The 17403-nt window shown below is 38.0% G+C and overlaps 1 protein-coding gene across 2 annotated transcripts in view; it reads right to left on the bottom strand.

Annotated features, from left to right (window-relative positions):
• Positions 1 to 241: 241 nt before the first annotated feature.
• The window catches only part of DPY19L4 (dpy-19-like 4 (C. elegans)), a 28528-nt gene continuing 11366 nt past the window's right edge, over positions 242 to 17403 (bottom strand). For both annotated transcript variants that reach the window (XM_014965526.1, XM_014965527.1), the window contains 11 exons: positions 17023 to 17154; positions 16836 to 16934; positions 15582 to 15655; positions 13602 to 13760; positions 11767 to 11886; positions 10521 to 10641; positions 9349 to 9405; positions 6101 to 6183; positions 4225 to 4357; positions 3749 to 3907; positions 242 to 3574 (listed from right to left, as the gene is read on the bottom strand). In XM_014965526.1, the coding sequence (XP_014821012.1) occupies positions 3410 to 3574; positions 3749 to 3907; positions 4225 to 4357; positions 6101 to 6183; positions 9349 to 9405; positions 10521 to 10641; positions 11767 to 11886; positions 13602 to 13760; positions 15582 to 15655; positions 16836 to 16934; positions 17023 to 17154 (1302 nt within the window). In that variant the 3' untranslated portion in view covers positions 242 to 3409. The remainder of the gene's footprint in view (positions 3575 to 3748; positions 3908 to 4224; positions 4358 to 6100; positions 6184 to 9348; positions 9406 to 10520; positions 10642 to 11766; positions 11887 to 13601; positions 13761 to 15581; positions 15656 to 16835; positions 16935 to 17022; positions 17155 to 17403) is intronic.

Raw genomic sequence — 17403 nt, 5'->3', positions numbered from 1 at the left:
TCAGAAAATGGAAAAGGGAAGGAGGAAATAAGCCAGTGAAATAGCAACACAAATTGCTGTGCAAACTCTCATTCTTCCCAGTGCACAGTCGCCAGAAGGCTGGCACACATCCCACCTGCACCACTCACTGCACGAGCATCCTCGGAGACCGGGCTAGTAAGACCCAGTGGAAGCTCTAGAAATCAGACTGACAGGAATTTTAAAAAAAACAGAACAAAACCAAAAAAACTTCACAAAAAGATACACAAACCAAGTTTTTTGTTTGTTTAATAAAAGCTTGCAAGGCACATGTTTCAACTGAATTGCAACATCTACAGCAAAACAGACCAAAATTTGCAGAAGGTTCCCCCAGCCCTTTCAGGGAGTTAACCCCGTGGCCCGGCTGAAAACCAAGCAAGGGTTGTGTGTCCAAGTCCCATGTAATTGTGCACTAGCATTGTCCTTCTGAGGGATAGCGTGAAACTTACTGTTTCTTTTACACAGAAGGTGGAGATTAGAACAGACAATACTATTTTTGCTAATCCATAGCTGGATAAGAAATTCAAGCTTATCGTTTTCTTTGTAAGATATGATTCTTCCAGTCACTCATTTTTCAAATGATGCCTTTTTACTGGAACAACAGCAATGTCTCTCCCACATAAAAGGCTCCTTCTGTTACTTAAGGCTGCTGTGCCAAGGGTGCTGCAATACAATTTTCTCTAATATAAAAAGCAAGGTAAAAATCTTAAATGATTCTCCTAAAGCAGAATCAATCGAAGTATCAAGAATACATCATAAAAACTATGACAAAACTAATAACAACAACTATGTCACAGTTCAAATAAAGTTCAACATGTTCATTTAAACATGTATAAAGGCCAACGTGCTACAAGACAGTCTTCTTCAGACGTACGGATGGCCTCGTTTGGGATTTTTTTTTTCTTAACATGCGTGCTCTACATGTAAGTACTCAAACTACGTTCTATGTGGTAACACATACACACAGCATTGGGGTAAAACACAACAGGCAGTCAAGGACAGTTAAATGTTGCACCTTGGCATGGCAGTCTAAGGCACCAAGCCGTAAACTATGCGACTTCATCCACCCAAGTGCAGTTGTAACCCTGAAGTTTCCTACCCGGAATGCCTTATTGCTGTTATGAACTGGTATTCACGAATGATTAACTTCAGGCGGGTAAATGACTGACACACAGACATACGATTCCTTGACGGTAAGTCAAACAAACTTAAATTGTGTAAGGAACTCTAAACTTACTTCCTAATATTACATCTACACCCACGCTAGCACATACAGAGAAGGCTCCTGCAGGCTTGCCATAGCTCATTAATTCATTAGCTTCTGTCCTTGCACGGTAATTGAGAAGTCTGAAAGAGTCCAGGGCAGTAAAACACACACACTTGTGCAAATAAACACAGACTGCATTTGGCCAGAGACACACGTACACACTGCCCTCAGCACAACAACTGTACCCCAGAAAGGATATGTACTTGTAACTCGTTAACTCAGTTGTACTGATAAACATCTCTCTCAATGACCACCTATTTGATGGATTTATCTGAACACTGGTTTCAAATAAAATGCATAATTTAACAGCTTGTCAAGACTCGTAAGCCTAAAAATATAACTGAAAGGAAAAAACAGATTACAGATATGTTGACTTTTACAATAAAGCTTATTTTCTTTTAAATCACTCCAACAGTGACAATAGGTTTAAAAAAAATCTTAGCACTACCTGTTAGTGTCAAGTAAGCAAATATATCTGCATAGAGCAGACAGGAATCACGTACACAGACCAACATCCTGCAGTTCCTAAAAATTTCAGAGTTAAAAATCTCTGAGTTTGTGTTTTACCAACAAGGGCAGTAAACGATGGTTTTGCAGCTTTCATGTGCAGAGTGGTTTGCAGATTTTTCAGTTGGAGGTTCATCCTATTATGCCAGATCCTTCATTAAAGACATCTGGGCTCCAAAGAATCATTCCCACATGCCTGGTAGACTAGTCTCTGGGCCAGGTGTTACAAGAATCCCTAACTACAGATAACTCTCAAGAGAGGAATAACCCCTTCCAAAACTTAACAGAGGAATGACATCTTCCAAAACTTACATCTTGGTTGCTTTTTTTGCCCAGCTACACCTACATAAGCAAAGTTACTATTACCTTCTATTGGATCTTCCATTCACAACCCAGAGCTGGAATTAAAGCATCATTCATTCTCTTTAAAGTACGTCAGCCAGCAACAAACAGGATGAACAGATATTTGTTAAGAAAAATAGTTGTAGAGGCAAAGGGGGCCACATAAGGAAGACAAACTTTAGAGAGAAGCAAGATTGCAGAGTACTTTCCCAGATTTTCAAAGATCTTGGTGTAGTTGCATAATTGATATAAAAATAGCTATGAACAACCGTACCATTATTTATTAATGGTGGTGATTTTAGTGTTTTAAATTACAGTTATGGCACTATCACACACTAAGCTGGATGAAATGAATACCACCCATCCCTCCCCATACACACACACACACACATATATACCAGCAGGCACACAGAGGGGGTGGAACAGAAGTGCAGAAGTCTCAGTAGCAACCCTAGTTGTCCTGCTACACTTGTCTAAAAACAAGTGTGGCACACTGTTGGATACTGGCCCGTTCTGACGGCTGCTAAGACACACATACGCATACACACATCCACATTTAACCATGGAAAAATCCTAAACACAAGTTCTTTCCAAACTGAAGAGCTTTTTAACTTCTACTGCCAGGTCTGAGTCCAAGCGCTTCCACCAACGTGTCTCCAACAACGTAAACATCAGTGCCTTAATCTATGGAAGTGTTGTTTAAATAAAATCTTCCTTATTTGATTTATACAAACACTATAACTAGACATAAGATGTATGAGTGTGTGTTTGATAAACATAGAAATGTTTATAGTGGAAGACAGGAAGAATTAAAACAATAAAAACAAACAAAAACCCCAAACACTTACTTGAAAAGACTCGGGATAATGATTGCTTTCTTGCTAAAAAAAGAAAAGCTATATGACTTAAATGAGCTCTTTAAATAATTTTCTGCATTTACTGAAGTCTACCCACATCAGTTCTCTAACACTAAAGTTAGAAATCTCATTTACATGAAGATTAAAATGATTTATAATGGGAAGAAAAATGCAAAAACGTGGAAGACTGTCACACTTTGTAGAGACTGTAAAATTGACATATTCTCCTGTTTCCTTCAAGGATGGTATCTGTGTCTGTTGATCTGTAGTTCAAAGAATTCCAGTTTGGTAAAATAAAGTTGTCAATACACTGCATGTGCGCACATGTATCTGCAGAAACAACTTCCTTGATCAAAAGGAACTTTTCCAACTGAATTTCATTCACAATCAATCCTCAGAAAGAAGCTTGCATGCTTTTTCATGACTGGAAGGATATCACAGTGTTGATTTTATATACAAAGTAGGATCTATTCCAGTATACCCGAGTAAAATAATTCACATATGGAGAATAGTTCATTTTGATTTCATGACAAAATCGTCCATATTTTGAGTAGGCATAACTGTCGCCTTCCTCACAAACCACCTGTCAGAAAATAAGAAGATCTAATTAAAATACTGAAGATAAGTGCTTACAGAACGTAATTCTGTACATTTAATTTACTTCTGTATTCTGTACATTTACAATAGACATTTAATTTCAATACCGTACAATTATTCATGCATTCAAACATTCACATTTTTTTTTACTGTTACTTACATGACCATTAGCAACATCCAACAGATCTTTAACTCTACATCCTCTTACAGGTCCCACTTCATTGCAAATTGAATCTTCAATAATCAGAAAATTGGCTTTATAAGATGTCAGTATCTTATAAATATCCTCTGCTGACCTCTTTGAATAGATCTGATAAATCTATAAATTAAGAAAACATGTTCAGGCAATGCAAAAATCAGTGATTAATTAAATATCTGGGAGTCGTGGTACTTGGAATGCTGCTCACATGTAGTGGGGGTGGCACCAAACAATAATTTGCATTGCCAGGTGCCCTTGGGGGCACAGAAGAGCAAGGTAAATGAGCGTGTCACAAGGAATGTTACAAGGTCATCTTCTGTGGAGCATTAACATTTAGAGTACTCCCACACATCTCAATCGGGCACTTCACTCTTACCTGATGGACCAGTCTATAAATCACAGTTAATACACACACATTTATGGAATTGGACACTCACATTTTCATTTCTTTTTAGAAGATCATCATCATTATACAAAGGCAAGCTGGACACCATCCATCCGGTACAAAGCTTGATGACACCCATTAACTGTGGGCTGCCTGCAAACACTGCAGCCACCGGAGCCTGGCGTCTGCAAAAGCAACACCAACACACACATCTGAGTACAGGATGCATTTCTCAATACGGTGGTTTTAATTTTAAACACTGTGAATCTTCTAAGGTGCTACAGTACGAATTGGAGTGCACAAAGGTATCATTTTGGGTCTAATTACAACTGCTGTTAATGCTGCACTGGCAGTAGTAAAAGCTCAGACGTGCAGCAGTACGGAGTTTCCAAGGAATGTCTCCTCCTGGGGCAAGGGCTGATGGTCGTTCTCCTCCTCTCACTTGCAACCCATGGAGCACCATTCAGAGAGGTCCTGGACAGTATCAAACTATTGCTTTTCTGCATGGTTGCTGCCTTGTGACAAAACAAGCTTGGGAGGGAGGGTAAGTAGAAGGAGAAACAACATGATGTTGTCTTGTAAGGGAAAGATTTGTGATTAGTTTCACTTGATCTCTAGGAACACGTATTTAATCATCTACAATAAACAGTCTCGTGATACAGAATAATGTTCACCGGTAATTATGTTTCTGGCTTTTGTTTCATCTTTTGACTATTTGTATTCCTGCATTTGTGAAAGAAAACAGTCATTGTCACACCTTATTACAGACTTTGGGCAACTTTTCCTGCAGAGAAAATTCAAAATTAATTCATGTTATCAGAGAGAAACTTTAAAGAAAATATACTATAATAATGACATTCAATTAAAATTCCAATATGGACATCTAAGTATATCCTTAAGGAAAAAAATATCCTTATTTCCATTAAAAATATGAACAGCTGCTACAAATAAGGGTAGTCAAATTGCTCTTAGCTGAGTGAATCTCAATGCAATTCACCATGATTAATTATGTACTTGAAGTGTAATATATGCAGACTAATGCAAAAGCCATTAGGTACTTGGCATTATTCCACTTGCTGCCTTGAAGAGCTACAGCAGTGACAAACAACATACACTACTATTAACAGTAAGAAGAAATTGGCTGGAACACCATAATTACTAGCCTTGTCTTTTCTGAAGAGGAACAGGTTGACATTAAAGACTACATAAATACAGAAAATAATCTTCTAAAAAAAATACAGTTAAAGATAAGCTAGTTATCTGAAAACATGGGATCTAACTTTCAGAGAAGTGCAGTTCCTACTGATATTGTTCAAAGTTGGATTGAATGAGGACAGAACCCAGTTCTGAAACTTCTGGTGAGAAGAAAAATCTATCTGTGAAAATAACTTGACTCAGAATTAGCTATGTATGTGTATGTTTGAACTACATAACATAGGTCAGGATTTGCTGTGCCCTGCCTAACCAGCCCTGCCTTTCCAGGGGAAGTTTGAATCATACAGGCTACATTGCGTGTTTCTTGACTGAGGTCTCTCAATCCTCACACTCGGGCATTTCATTTTACTGGCTCATGCACACAAAAACTTTAGTGTTTCTGTCCCCCATGGAATTACAATCAACATGGATCCTCTAATCTACTGAAAAGTTAGTGTGTGAAGCACGAAGATGTCCACCTTTATTTGGGAATTAGGTCTAGCAATGATAATAAATACGATTTGCTCACATGTTTCACAATCTTCTCTTGTAATCAGTCATAAATTATTGGTTCTTTCCACTTTGAGTACACATTTCTCCTCCCATCTCCGTCTACATCATGCAATGACTTAGCAAGGGAAAACTCAGAATCATACAGACAGCTGCACAAAACGCTGAGATAAAAATACCCTGACATAAAGAAGAAAAATAGAAATGTAGGACTTCATACTTACTTTATCCATGTCATGAGTTCTACTGTATCAGGATCATAGAATTCCTGTAGTTCAGAAAGCTCTGTCATTATCCTAGGGAAAAACTGATGGAAATACATTCTTGGTAACTTGAAGTTAAAAAAAAAAAATAAGTCTATAGAGCATCTCATTACATTAAGGCCTTAAATAACTTAACAGAAATGGGTTTCATCTGAGTTTTCCCTCCCGATTGGTATTTTCGTTTGAATATTTTGCCAAACACACTGTTTATACTTACCTGACAGCAGGAGAACATCTCCAAAATAAGTACGTTAAACACAGTTCTCATCTCTCTCTATTTTATTATAATATTTATAATTAAAAAATGGGATACACACACCACCCCCCCCCAAAATTATGTGGCTAATCTGCCCTGGACTTTCCTCAGACTTCAATGACTACAGTGAAGGACAGTACACTGTATTGTATGAAGTAGGATATTTCAGTTCATGCTTTTAAAAAACATTTTGGGAAAAGGAGGGATTCTGGGAAGTCAGATAGAGTGCCAATTCCATGAGACCAGACCAGATTGCAAGCTTGCACAATAGCTTTCCTATCCTGTCAGGTTTGGGGGGGGTAAAAGAACAACAGATCTTTTATTAAGACGGGCAATTTTAGAATCAGAGAATCATTTAGGTTGGAAAAGACCCGTAAGATTGATTCCAACCATTAACCTAGCACTGACAAAAACCACCACTAAACCATGCCCCTAAGCATCACTTCTACATGTCTTTTAAATACCTCCAGGGATGGCGACTCCACCACTTCCCTGGGCAGCCTGTTCCAACACTTGACGACCCTTTCAGTGAAGACATTTTTCCTAATATCCAGTGTAAACTTCTCCTGGCACAACTTCAGGCTGTTTGCTCTTGGCCTATTGCTTGTTACCTGGGAGAACAGACCGAATCATTTAGGTTGGAAAAGACCCGTAAGATTGATTCCAACCATTAACCTAGCACTGACAAAAACCACCACTAAACCATGCCCCTAAGCATCACTTCTACATGTCTTTTAAATACCTCCAGGGATGGCGACTCCACCACTTCCCTGGGCAGCCTGTTCCAACACTTGACGACCCTTTCAGTGAAGACATTTTTCCTAATATCCAGTGTAAACTTCTCCTGGCTCAGCTTCAGGCTGTTTCCTCTTGGCCTATTGCTTGTTACCTGGGAGAACAGACCGACCCCTACCTCCCTACAACCTCCTTTCAGGGAGTTGTAGAGAGGGGTAAGGTCTCCCCTCAGCCTCCTTTTCTCCAGGCTGAACACCACCAGCTCCCTCAGCCATTCTTCATTAGACTTGTGCTTCAGACCCCTCACCAGCTTCACTGCCCTTCTCTGGACCTGCTCCAGCACCTCAGTGTCTTTCTTGTCGTGAGGGGCCCAAAACTGAACACAGTGTTCAAGGTGTAGCCTCACCAGTGCTGGGTACAGGGGGGCAATCAGTTCCCTAGTCCTGCTGGTCACACGATTTGTGATACAAGCCAGGATGCTCTTGGCCTTCTTGACCACCTGGGCACACTGCTGGCTCATGTTCAGCCATTTTGCTAGTCCGAGAGCCATTTTCAGCATTTATCTGAAAAAGGCATGACTAGAAGCTGGTCAGGCTTGAGGGGTTGGAGCATGTTCACTCTACTGTAAACGCTGAGTGAAAGCTACTGGATGCCAGGTCTTTCTGAAAAGGATAAAGTTTACAGGCTATGACAGACTAACAGGACAACTTTGAGACAGCTGGAAATGGGAGCTTGCTTTTAACTGAGGAACTTCCACCCCCATTACGTGGACAATTCAGCTGCCAAGTGGCAGCAGCCTACAAGCTGACGTGCTTAGGGTGACACAAGAACAGCTGCCATATTTTCACATCAGGGCTGAAAGCTGTAGCAGTCCCCTTACACATTTATATGCTTAAACTGTCCCTGGACCAGATGTCAGAAAGAGGAACCACTACTGCCACCCCAAGGAGAACCAGCTTCACTTATCAACCAGAGCCCTTCGAAAAATCTAGTTAGATGAGGGACCATGCCAGAACTGAGTCAGAAGGCAGCCAAGCAGAAAGATGCTGAGCCCCGGTAACAGATTCAGAGCCTCAAGGCATTTTACTGTCCCGTTGCTATTAATCACAGTTTCCAAGCTCAGGGATGAGTTATGAACCTGGAGAGAAAACCGTTCACCGCTGCTTAAAAGCAAAAGCTGGATCTACAAGGGATGAAGCCCTCTAGAGTCCAAACCCCCACACTGCTTTCATTAAAAAATAATCTGAAAAAGAATTCGTTGGTCAACTAACCTAGCTTCCTCTATAGTAATAGATTTCGTAACTCTTTTGAGCAACTGTAGCTTTTTTTTCAGAAGAATATCTATTGCTCTGGCAGAAATGTGTAAAGAGTCAGATTACATTACAACCAAAATTGCTCTAAGATAGATGTTACAAAATCTGTTAAAACACTGTTGGTCAAGACTGGCTTTTATATTTGAATGCCTTTTAAAAAAAATAATATTTGAATTCTTATAAAACTATTCAAACTAACTATTTTGAAGTTATGTCAGTAGAGTACAGACTTACACGTTATGGGATATTTCCAACATTTTTTTGCACTTACGGAAGTTTAAAAACTAATTTCCAAATAGTCCTTCCCCCAGTCTGTCTGTGACTTGCAATAAAGATCTAAGTATTTATTTTAAACATGGCAACATCTGTAGCTTTTCTTCCTTGTATTGTAGGATATACGTACCTGGACACAGTCTCTGCAGGAAGGATTTAACTCCATTATAACTTGAGGGGAGCTTTTCAAACAAATTATTTGCGTATTTGCCTCCCATAATTTTATTTCCGTTTAAACTCACTCCCTCTCACTAAAACCAAGATTGGGGCAACACAGTTTTCAATTTCCCAAGTTTTTATTTGGCAATATTTTCTTTGACACACTTATATATCCAAAGCATGAAAGCTGAATACAACAAAGTCTTCATTTAAATTTAAATACTTCTTAATTACAACATGCGATCGTTAACAGATTATATTGTCAAATACCTCATACTGAAAAATGTAAACAGTTTTGTTTAAAAAAAAAAAAACCCAAACATATTTTCAGCGGAGACAGCTTTTATTTCATTATATATATTTCATTTCACCAAATGTATTTCCTTATAGTTGCCCATCATGTTGACTCATTTTGTGCCTACAGACAAAACAAAAAAACAAAAGGTGCTTTCCACGAAAGGCACTTTTCTTACCTCTTTCCACAAGCTGAATCCAATTATTGTGGGAACTGCCATACTCAGAATAAGAGCCTAGAAAATACATGGTAGAAGAAATGGATTATGGACCATTCTCCCTCCAACTTTGGACTCTCCATTGATTCTGTTCATACAGTAGGCTACATTTGTGCCTGAAACCTGAGAGCAACAGTAGGTGAAACTTTGCAGTTTTCTACCAGGCAAAAACTCTCCACAAACAAGAATTTGCCTAATTTAGGACGGAAGAACTTATTTGACCTATGATGACTTTAGCATCAATATTAGGGATGGTTAATTACTACTCAAAATAACATGGATGCAATGTACTCATGATGTGGGGAACTGAAGAAAAGTAAACACCTCACATACAATCACAATGATATAATCCGAGAAAGGGAAAAAAGTATGAAACAAGCATTTCAAACCTTTAATCTTGTTGATGCTTTTGTTCAGATTAACACTACTGACATGCAAAACCCAGAAACCCATTTTTCAGCACACCACCATTCTAGCTGATACAATTTTTGCTTTGCTGAGGCACAGGAAACATTTGGTAAGGAACGCACACAAGGCGTTCTCTTGATAATAAGCTATTAATACATCTACTGTGTTAACAGCAAAACAGCAGGTCTATATAGCAGAAAGCATGAGGTGTATAAAGGAACGTGTTCCCCATGTATGTGAACATATTAGGAAGAACACTCTCAATGTTTCTGACGTAACAGAGCATGGCATTTTCACATTTGACACAGCGAATCTCTGTTTAAGTATAAAATATTTATTCCTACCAGCCTCTTGAAATCAAGATAAGTTATATCCTATCCTTATTTTATTAATAAAAAAAAAATGCACAAAGTTGGTAAAAATTGCACAATGACAGAAAGCTTGAGGTCTCAAAGATCTGTGAAGAGAAATTAAACAGATGAGTAAAAGAGATGAAGACAGCCCTGCTTCTTATAAGGAAAGGCTGTAGCGTGAACACAACTTTATCACCAGGTACCAGTGAATGTATTAAAGCATGATATTATGAATGAAAGGCACAGAAAAAGCAGACTATGTGAGATCCACTGAACTCACAGAACTACACGCTTTTTTAACAGCTTCTTCTATAGGTCTTAGGTAATTGTTGTTTGAAAAGTTAAATGCTTGCTAGCTGTAATTGGACTCACCAGCAATATTGGGTGCACAGCTTTCAGTCGAAGCCACTTGAAAAGCGTCATCCAAAGTTCGGGAGAGCACACACCAAATGCAGCCAACATGCAAACATAAGGCGTCCATAGATATTTTGTTCTGAAAAACATTGCAAGAACTTAGTTGGGACTCTGCACACGCCTCTGTATGTATTCAAGCTATTTATTAAAAACATTCAGATTTTTTTTTCATATGTCAAACACAGTCTTGGATGTTCAAGCAATCCGAGATAAATTTGATGGCACTGAAGGGTAAACCAAGGAAATCTCTAGCAGAAGAGCAGGCACCTGATTATCTGCTGCAAGATGTAGGAGCAAGATCCAAGGTCAAAGATGACAAAATCCTTCACAGAGTTCAGGGGAGGATGAAAGGAAAACAAAGAGACTAGTAAAGTCACTTGGCTGTTGCGGTTTTCCAGCCAAGCAAGGATAAAAAGCAGCTATTCAGCAAAGCTGTACATACACTGTACTATAAGGGAGTTCCTGAAGAAAGGAAAGGAAAATATTTAATACACAATTTACGATTTGCTGGTATTGTCTGCCTCTTAAGGATAGACTAGTCAAGTTAAGACAACTACATGATAACACAAGTCTGCCCACTTTAAGAATTTGTGAATATTCAGATTTTAGGATGATGAACATAACACAAACGCAAGTCTACCACCTTCAAGCTGATTTAGCTGAGAGCCAAGATTAGAACAATAACATCTCCCAAACATTATTTGCTTCTGTAGCTTTAAGGACTAACACAATACCTTTGAAAATAGTTTTGCTACTGCTTTAACATGCCAAGCAAAGGTATACTTCATGCTAGCCTAGACACAAGAAGATGGATAAGAAATATTCCATGGCCCAGTATTCCAGAACATACACTCTTCATCAAAACACTACACAAGATCTTGCTAGAATACAATATGAAAAGAATTACAGCACACTTCAATTACACTTAAATATCATAAAGAAAGCGATAAAAATTTGCTTCAATTAGTGTCTCACATTTTGGCTGCGTTAAAGCTTGGAAAAAACATTAAAGAGACCAAGCAAAATTCATCATATACCTGTATCAAATTTATAGTCAAAATGATCTTTGCTCTCTCCCCTACTAACTGCTGTATGCTAAATACATTTCTGAAAAGGGGTGAATTTCAAAAGGGTGAACGGTGTATCACGCCCAGTTAAGAACTCTCTGTTGCTTTCAAAAGAGATACATCAAAATCAGACTTACCCTTCCAAACACATCGCTAGACAACCAAGTAAAATTGTGTGAATTACATGATAAACTATTTCTGGCCTCTCTCCAATTCGACCATCCTCAAGTTTAACTGTCTCTTTCAGTGGTTCACCACTGCAGTTGGAGAAAACGAGACATCACTTAATTCAGACATTATCTCAGGCAAAGGTGCCAATAAAAATACTTTTATGACTGTTAAGTCAGCGGTATACTGAGATCATTCCGTGTCATATCATACAGTATTGTTGCACTGCTTATTTGGTTTTTGTACTTCATCAATGATCTATCAGTACCCGCTGTCCCTTGTTTCAGACTGTAACCTCTCTGGAGCAATGACTGTGAATTAATACAATGGGATCACTGCCTATGACCGTAAATCCTATTTTAAGGTAATTCAGCAACAAGAGACAGTCTAATTTAAGAGCATGCACACTCTGCAAACATTGACATGATGCATGCTGTAAGCATGCATTCTAAGTAAGTATCATTAGCTTGGAAAAGAATTATGCAATCTGTACAAAGATAATTGTGTATCGAATGTGTACACCCCTTTATGACCAAGTAAGATAACAAAAACAGGTTTTAGTCACATTATTATAAATTCTAGTAATACATTATAAATAAAAATCATAACCAAAATCTTACAACAAATGTCTTTCTACAAATGAGATAGCAAGGCACACAACAGATAACATTTTACTCTGCCATGATGTGATTTCAGGTTACAATTGTATAAGAAGTTTCCTCACAACAACTGAAAAAATAGTTGAGATTATTAACTGCTTCAAAATTAAAATAAATAAAAAAATGAGGGGAGAAGGTTTATTTTAAGCTTTTCTTTAAAAAGGTTTTGGACATACTGGAGTCACTGAAATAGTTATTTCAACCACTAGCAAAAAATTCGGAAGTTGATTTCATTGTTTTAAATATAGTGCCACACACCCAACCTGACAAACAGTTTCATTTATAGCAGTATAATCTTTATCTATTAGAAGTCTTGGTCCTTGAAAAAAAATCTATTGATTTTTGCTGCAGACAAACAAGAAATTTGCCCTAATACCAGAGCAGTTACACCATTCATCTTCTACCAGGAAGAGATAATTTCCTAGCCATTGAGTTTCCAAGCCAAGTTACCCTAGGATCTACAGTGCTGCTATTCTTAGTCTGTAAACAGAGAGCTCCACTAGCTGTTCTCCCAGGGGAACTGTGAATCACTGAGAAACTAAAAATAATTGAGTGAGTTTGACTTCAGCTCTGTTCTGAGCAGCAAAGGCTGATGGACCTTATCACAGTAAACAAGAGTTGTAAAAAACCCCAAAAAACAGTGAAGCATTAGAAATCTGAAATCCTCTCAACTCCACCCATCCACCCACCTCATCCTTTATGGTATATAAACTTGGGAAAAAAAAAACCAACAAAAAAAAACAAAAAAACCCCACCAAACCCAAAACAGGGAAAAAAATTCTCTACCTACACTCAGGTAACTGTGCTGTTGGAAGGGTAAAACAGACAAAATATCTTTCTCTCTGGCAATGGGAAGAGCCATAAACATCTCACAAAACATTAGCCAGAGCTCTGCAGGAGTTGCACCTCTGGGGAAACAAACCAATGCCTACTCCCTGTCCCGAGTGGAGGGATGCTCAAGAAGCTCGTCACTAAAGGACTTTCTTTAGGGGCCTCTGGTGGGCCTTTTTTTCCTGGTGCCCACACCCTGCAAGCTCAATGGTGCAACAAACTTTGGAGCAACAAACATCACGACCATTCATTTAGACATCCATGAATCTCTTATTTTTTAACTTCTTATTTTTCAGTATAAATAAGTTACTTACCAAATTCTCCTAAAAATGACCTGAGTTACAGAAAAAAGGCAGATAATTAATACTAAGATATAGAAAGGCAACAGTGATGACTGTGTTAGTCGCAAAAAAAAGTCTTGGGAGGGTGCCTGAAGAGATTCTTGACAAAGGAGCCAATTCATTGTAAAATTCCTAGTAAGGCAAAAACATCCCATTAAAAACAATAACAATACCCCACAGATTAGAAAAAAGAATCCAGCACACAGTTTAACCTATTCGTGTCATAGGAAACTATTTGAAATTAATCTGTGAGAAGTTATGCTTTTATCATTCGAGACCGCTTTGCAAGTACTCTTTAGAGTAAAAGCTTATCTTCCAAAAAAAGAAATCTGTGATCTGAAGAGACCAGACTACAACTCTTTTATATCACAAAACCCCAACCTCCCATACAACTCCATTACGGGAACCACAAAGCATTTCCTTGTCACAGTGGATTAAGATTTTAGAGATATTGATGCAAGAAGGTATGCTTGTCCTCATTCCAAATGGGGAGATGAAGAAGGGAAAGTGGTCATCTGAGATCACAATCAAGCCCAAGGCACTGCCAAGAATAGAATCCTTAATGCTGAAATTCTAGTTCTGTAGCCGAACCCACTCGATCATTTTTCTTTCTCCATTAATGAGCAGAAAGGTTATATACTCTGCCAAGAAGCACTACCATTGTGTATTCTCAACTGGAATTGGTGCAGCATGTGATGCCGTGAATGCATTCTTGTCTTATTTTGTTTTGCTTTCCTCCCTCTTTTCTTTTTCCCCAAGGGAAGACCAGAGAACTGAACCACTTTCAATTAGACAGAATCAATTTAAAGATTAACAGCTGGGCATGTCCAAACTGGCCTTAAAAGACAGATCTTGAAGCTCTTGTGCTGCATAACATGATTCCAGCCCACAGTTACACAATTTTCTAGGCGTAGTTGCACTCAGTTTGTCTCAATCACTGACTTCATCGCAGAGTTTGACATCCTGGAAAGTAACATGTAGCAAGTCCCCGAGGGAAAAAAAATAAAATTCCATAATACCTGGTAGCTGAATAAACTGAAATCCTGAGCAGAAGCAGTCCTTTCTTTTCTTGCAAAACACTTAAGAACATGCATGTATGTGTGTTAAGCAATGCATTTTAGTCAATGTCCTTACATCTTATCTTCCAAAAATTCCCCAACAATTTCAGTTAGGTGTGATGTCATTTTCCACTTCTTCCCCTGAAAGGTTGTGAAGCAGTTTTGTAAGAGAGATGCAGTTCCCAGGAGAGAGTCTCAATTCCCGCACAGAATTGCAAGTCTTGGCTTGGGTCCAGAAGGTGTCTTAGTCCTTACCAATACTCCAGTTTGAAGTTTTTCAGAAAATCTGTAGCCATGATGTCTTCTTCTTGTAGACCAACACTCAACTCTTTTACAGATGCAAGCACTTTTCCTTACAGTCCCAACAATTCCCTCTGACTTTTAAGCTGTCCCTTGTCCTAATTTCTTCCAAAACATACAGAAGATATTTTGGGGCTGTTATTCTTACAAAACTAAAAATAAAACCCCACAGCCCAACCCTGTTTTGAGATAGTATCGATAGTTCATGACTCTTTTCAGAATCCTTTCTTTTCCAGGCTATAAAAAGTTAGTACCACCACCTTTACCCTATTATCTTTGCTTTCAAGTCTTATTAGAAACACTAGACATGGTACAGAAAGTTTTTGCTCTTCAACATCAAAAGAAAAGAAAAATCTATGAAATGCTTTCACCCCAAGGCATGAAAAATATTGAGGTGCCTCAGAAACCTCAAAATCCTCAGTAAATTCTGTAAATGAATCTTCTTTTAAATTCAATCTTTAAACCAGGCTACAAATAGAAACAATGTTTCCCTAACTCCCCTATAAAATTCGCACAAGCCACTGAAATTTTATATTTCTTAGAGCACTTTCAGAAGTTCGGATATTTTAGAAGGTGTAAAGAGTTTAAAACTTACTTAGTTGTGTTTAAGCCAAGTTTTACTTCAATGAACTTCAGCAAATGCTCATTTTCTTTATGAGGAACAAACATCTGAAAATTAATTTAGCAGAGAAAAATCTTATCCAGTGCTGGAAGCAGCTTTCATGCAGTCACTTCATTCAGATTACAAAATGGCAGGGAACAATCAACTATTCAAAGACTTAGTTAAAACTAACAAATTGGATTAAGTGTACCAATTATGGTACCGGTGTGGTGGTGTAAATCTTCACTTACATAAGTCTATCTTCAGAGTTTCCTTGAGAATACCATTCCCTTCGTTTCATTCATGTACCCCAACAGGAGGGCAAGTGAAAGGCTATCAATAAGTTGTCAAAACACTACCAACCAGTGCAAAAAGGATCATGAAAAATGGACATAACTTACCCCCAAGCAAGCCAAAGAACACTGTTCTAGCAAAAGTTATGATCATTTGTAATCTTCACATAAGTTGTTTGAGCAGCCAAAAGTTCTGTGTACTGTTTATGTAATTTAACTCATGTTTTTCAAGGCTAAGCTTTGCTTTCATGGAGACACAGCAAGGCTAGCCAGGCTGAATGGCACAAGAAAAACATCCAATCTGAGCATTCTCTCAAACTTTTTAGGGTTCACTAGTTTCTTTATTTTTAAGTCAATACTGTTAATTAACACAACCAGGGTGAGTTCGAGACATAGAGGAAAAGCATAATAAATTATGTAAAAGACTAGAACCAGCAAGAGGGAGTTGCTAGTCAAAATACAAGGTCAGGCTAAAATCCCATTGTGTAATCTCAACTCCTCGCTGACTCCTACACTAAATCAAGGTCTCTGTTTGTATATTCTCATTGAAATTTAATTGAAAATTAATATCTACCCTGCAACTACTCATACCTGCTCCTGGCTACTAGGTCTTCTCCATGCACAATAATATTATTTTAATATTCAACCGGTTTGTAGAGGCCATCCAAGTTCTAACAAAAACCACATTTATGAAATAGCTGAAGTGTAATTTGAAGAGTATTTCTATACTATGCTTTAGCCTCAACTCAAAAGACCAAAACCCCAACAAAAATCAGCTGCTTCATCTGTTAAACACTTTTTATATAGAAACAAAACGACTCAATTTTTAGTACTACAATTTGCTATGAACTCTCAGATCAGTAAGCAACACTTCAAAAGATTTTTTCCAAGATACATCTGCAACTTTCCATTTAGATTTTGATAATTAAAATCAGTTTTTACAGAGAAATCTTACCTTTAGTAAGAAGTTTAGTGTCACTGTTATTGTAAGTACCAAATAGATGTACATTATTTTCAGCAATCTTGACAGAAATGTACCTTTTTTCATATTCATCTGCAAAAATATTTAAGAATGCCATATCATTTGGAGTTCAGTTTAAATAATAAAAACTATACTCAGAGTTTGAGGAGAGTCTAGTTACCTGAAGGCATTTAGAGAGCATTAAAGCTGCTACTAGACTCAGCAATGGTGACACTAGTAAGGCCGAATTTTCAAACTGCAAAAGGTACCCCAAGAAGAGAGAAAACAAGTAGATTTTGTATACTTCATGCACCTGTTGAAGAAACAAAATAAAATACAATAATGTAAGATTACAGCGGATATACGACTTGCTTTTTAGAGCAGTAGATAGCTCACTCCATTCCTCCGTTAATCAGGGGAGTAATGAATCTCTGCCCTCCACCTCATGAAATCTAGCAGTGTACTGTTTAGCTCTGGAAAGCATTTCACATCAAAATGATCCTGGTGCAGAACCATTTTGCAGAATAAATTCAAATACTTTCTTGTACTGAAAAATCAATTG

This window comes from Calidris pugnax, unplaced genomic scaffold (assembly GCF_001431845.1).
Source record: "Calidris pugnax isolate Ruff unplaced genomic scaffold, ASM143184v1 scaffold41, whole genome shotgun sequence".
Classification (NCBI taxonomy): Eukaryota; Metazoa; Chordata; class Aves; order Charadriiformes; family Scolopacidae; genus Calidris; species Calidris pugnax.
This window is presented reverse-complemented; position numbering and strand designations above follow the sequence as displayed.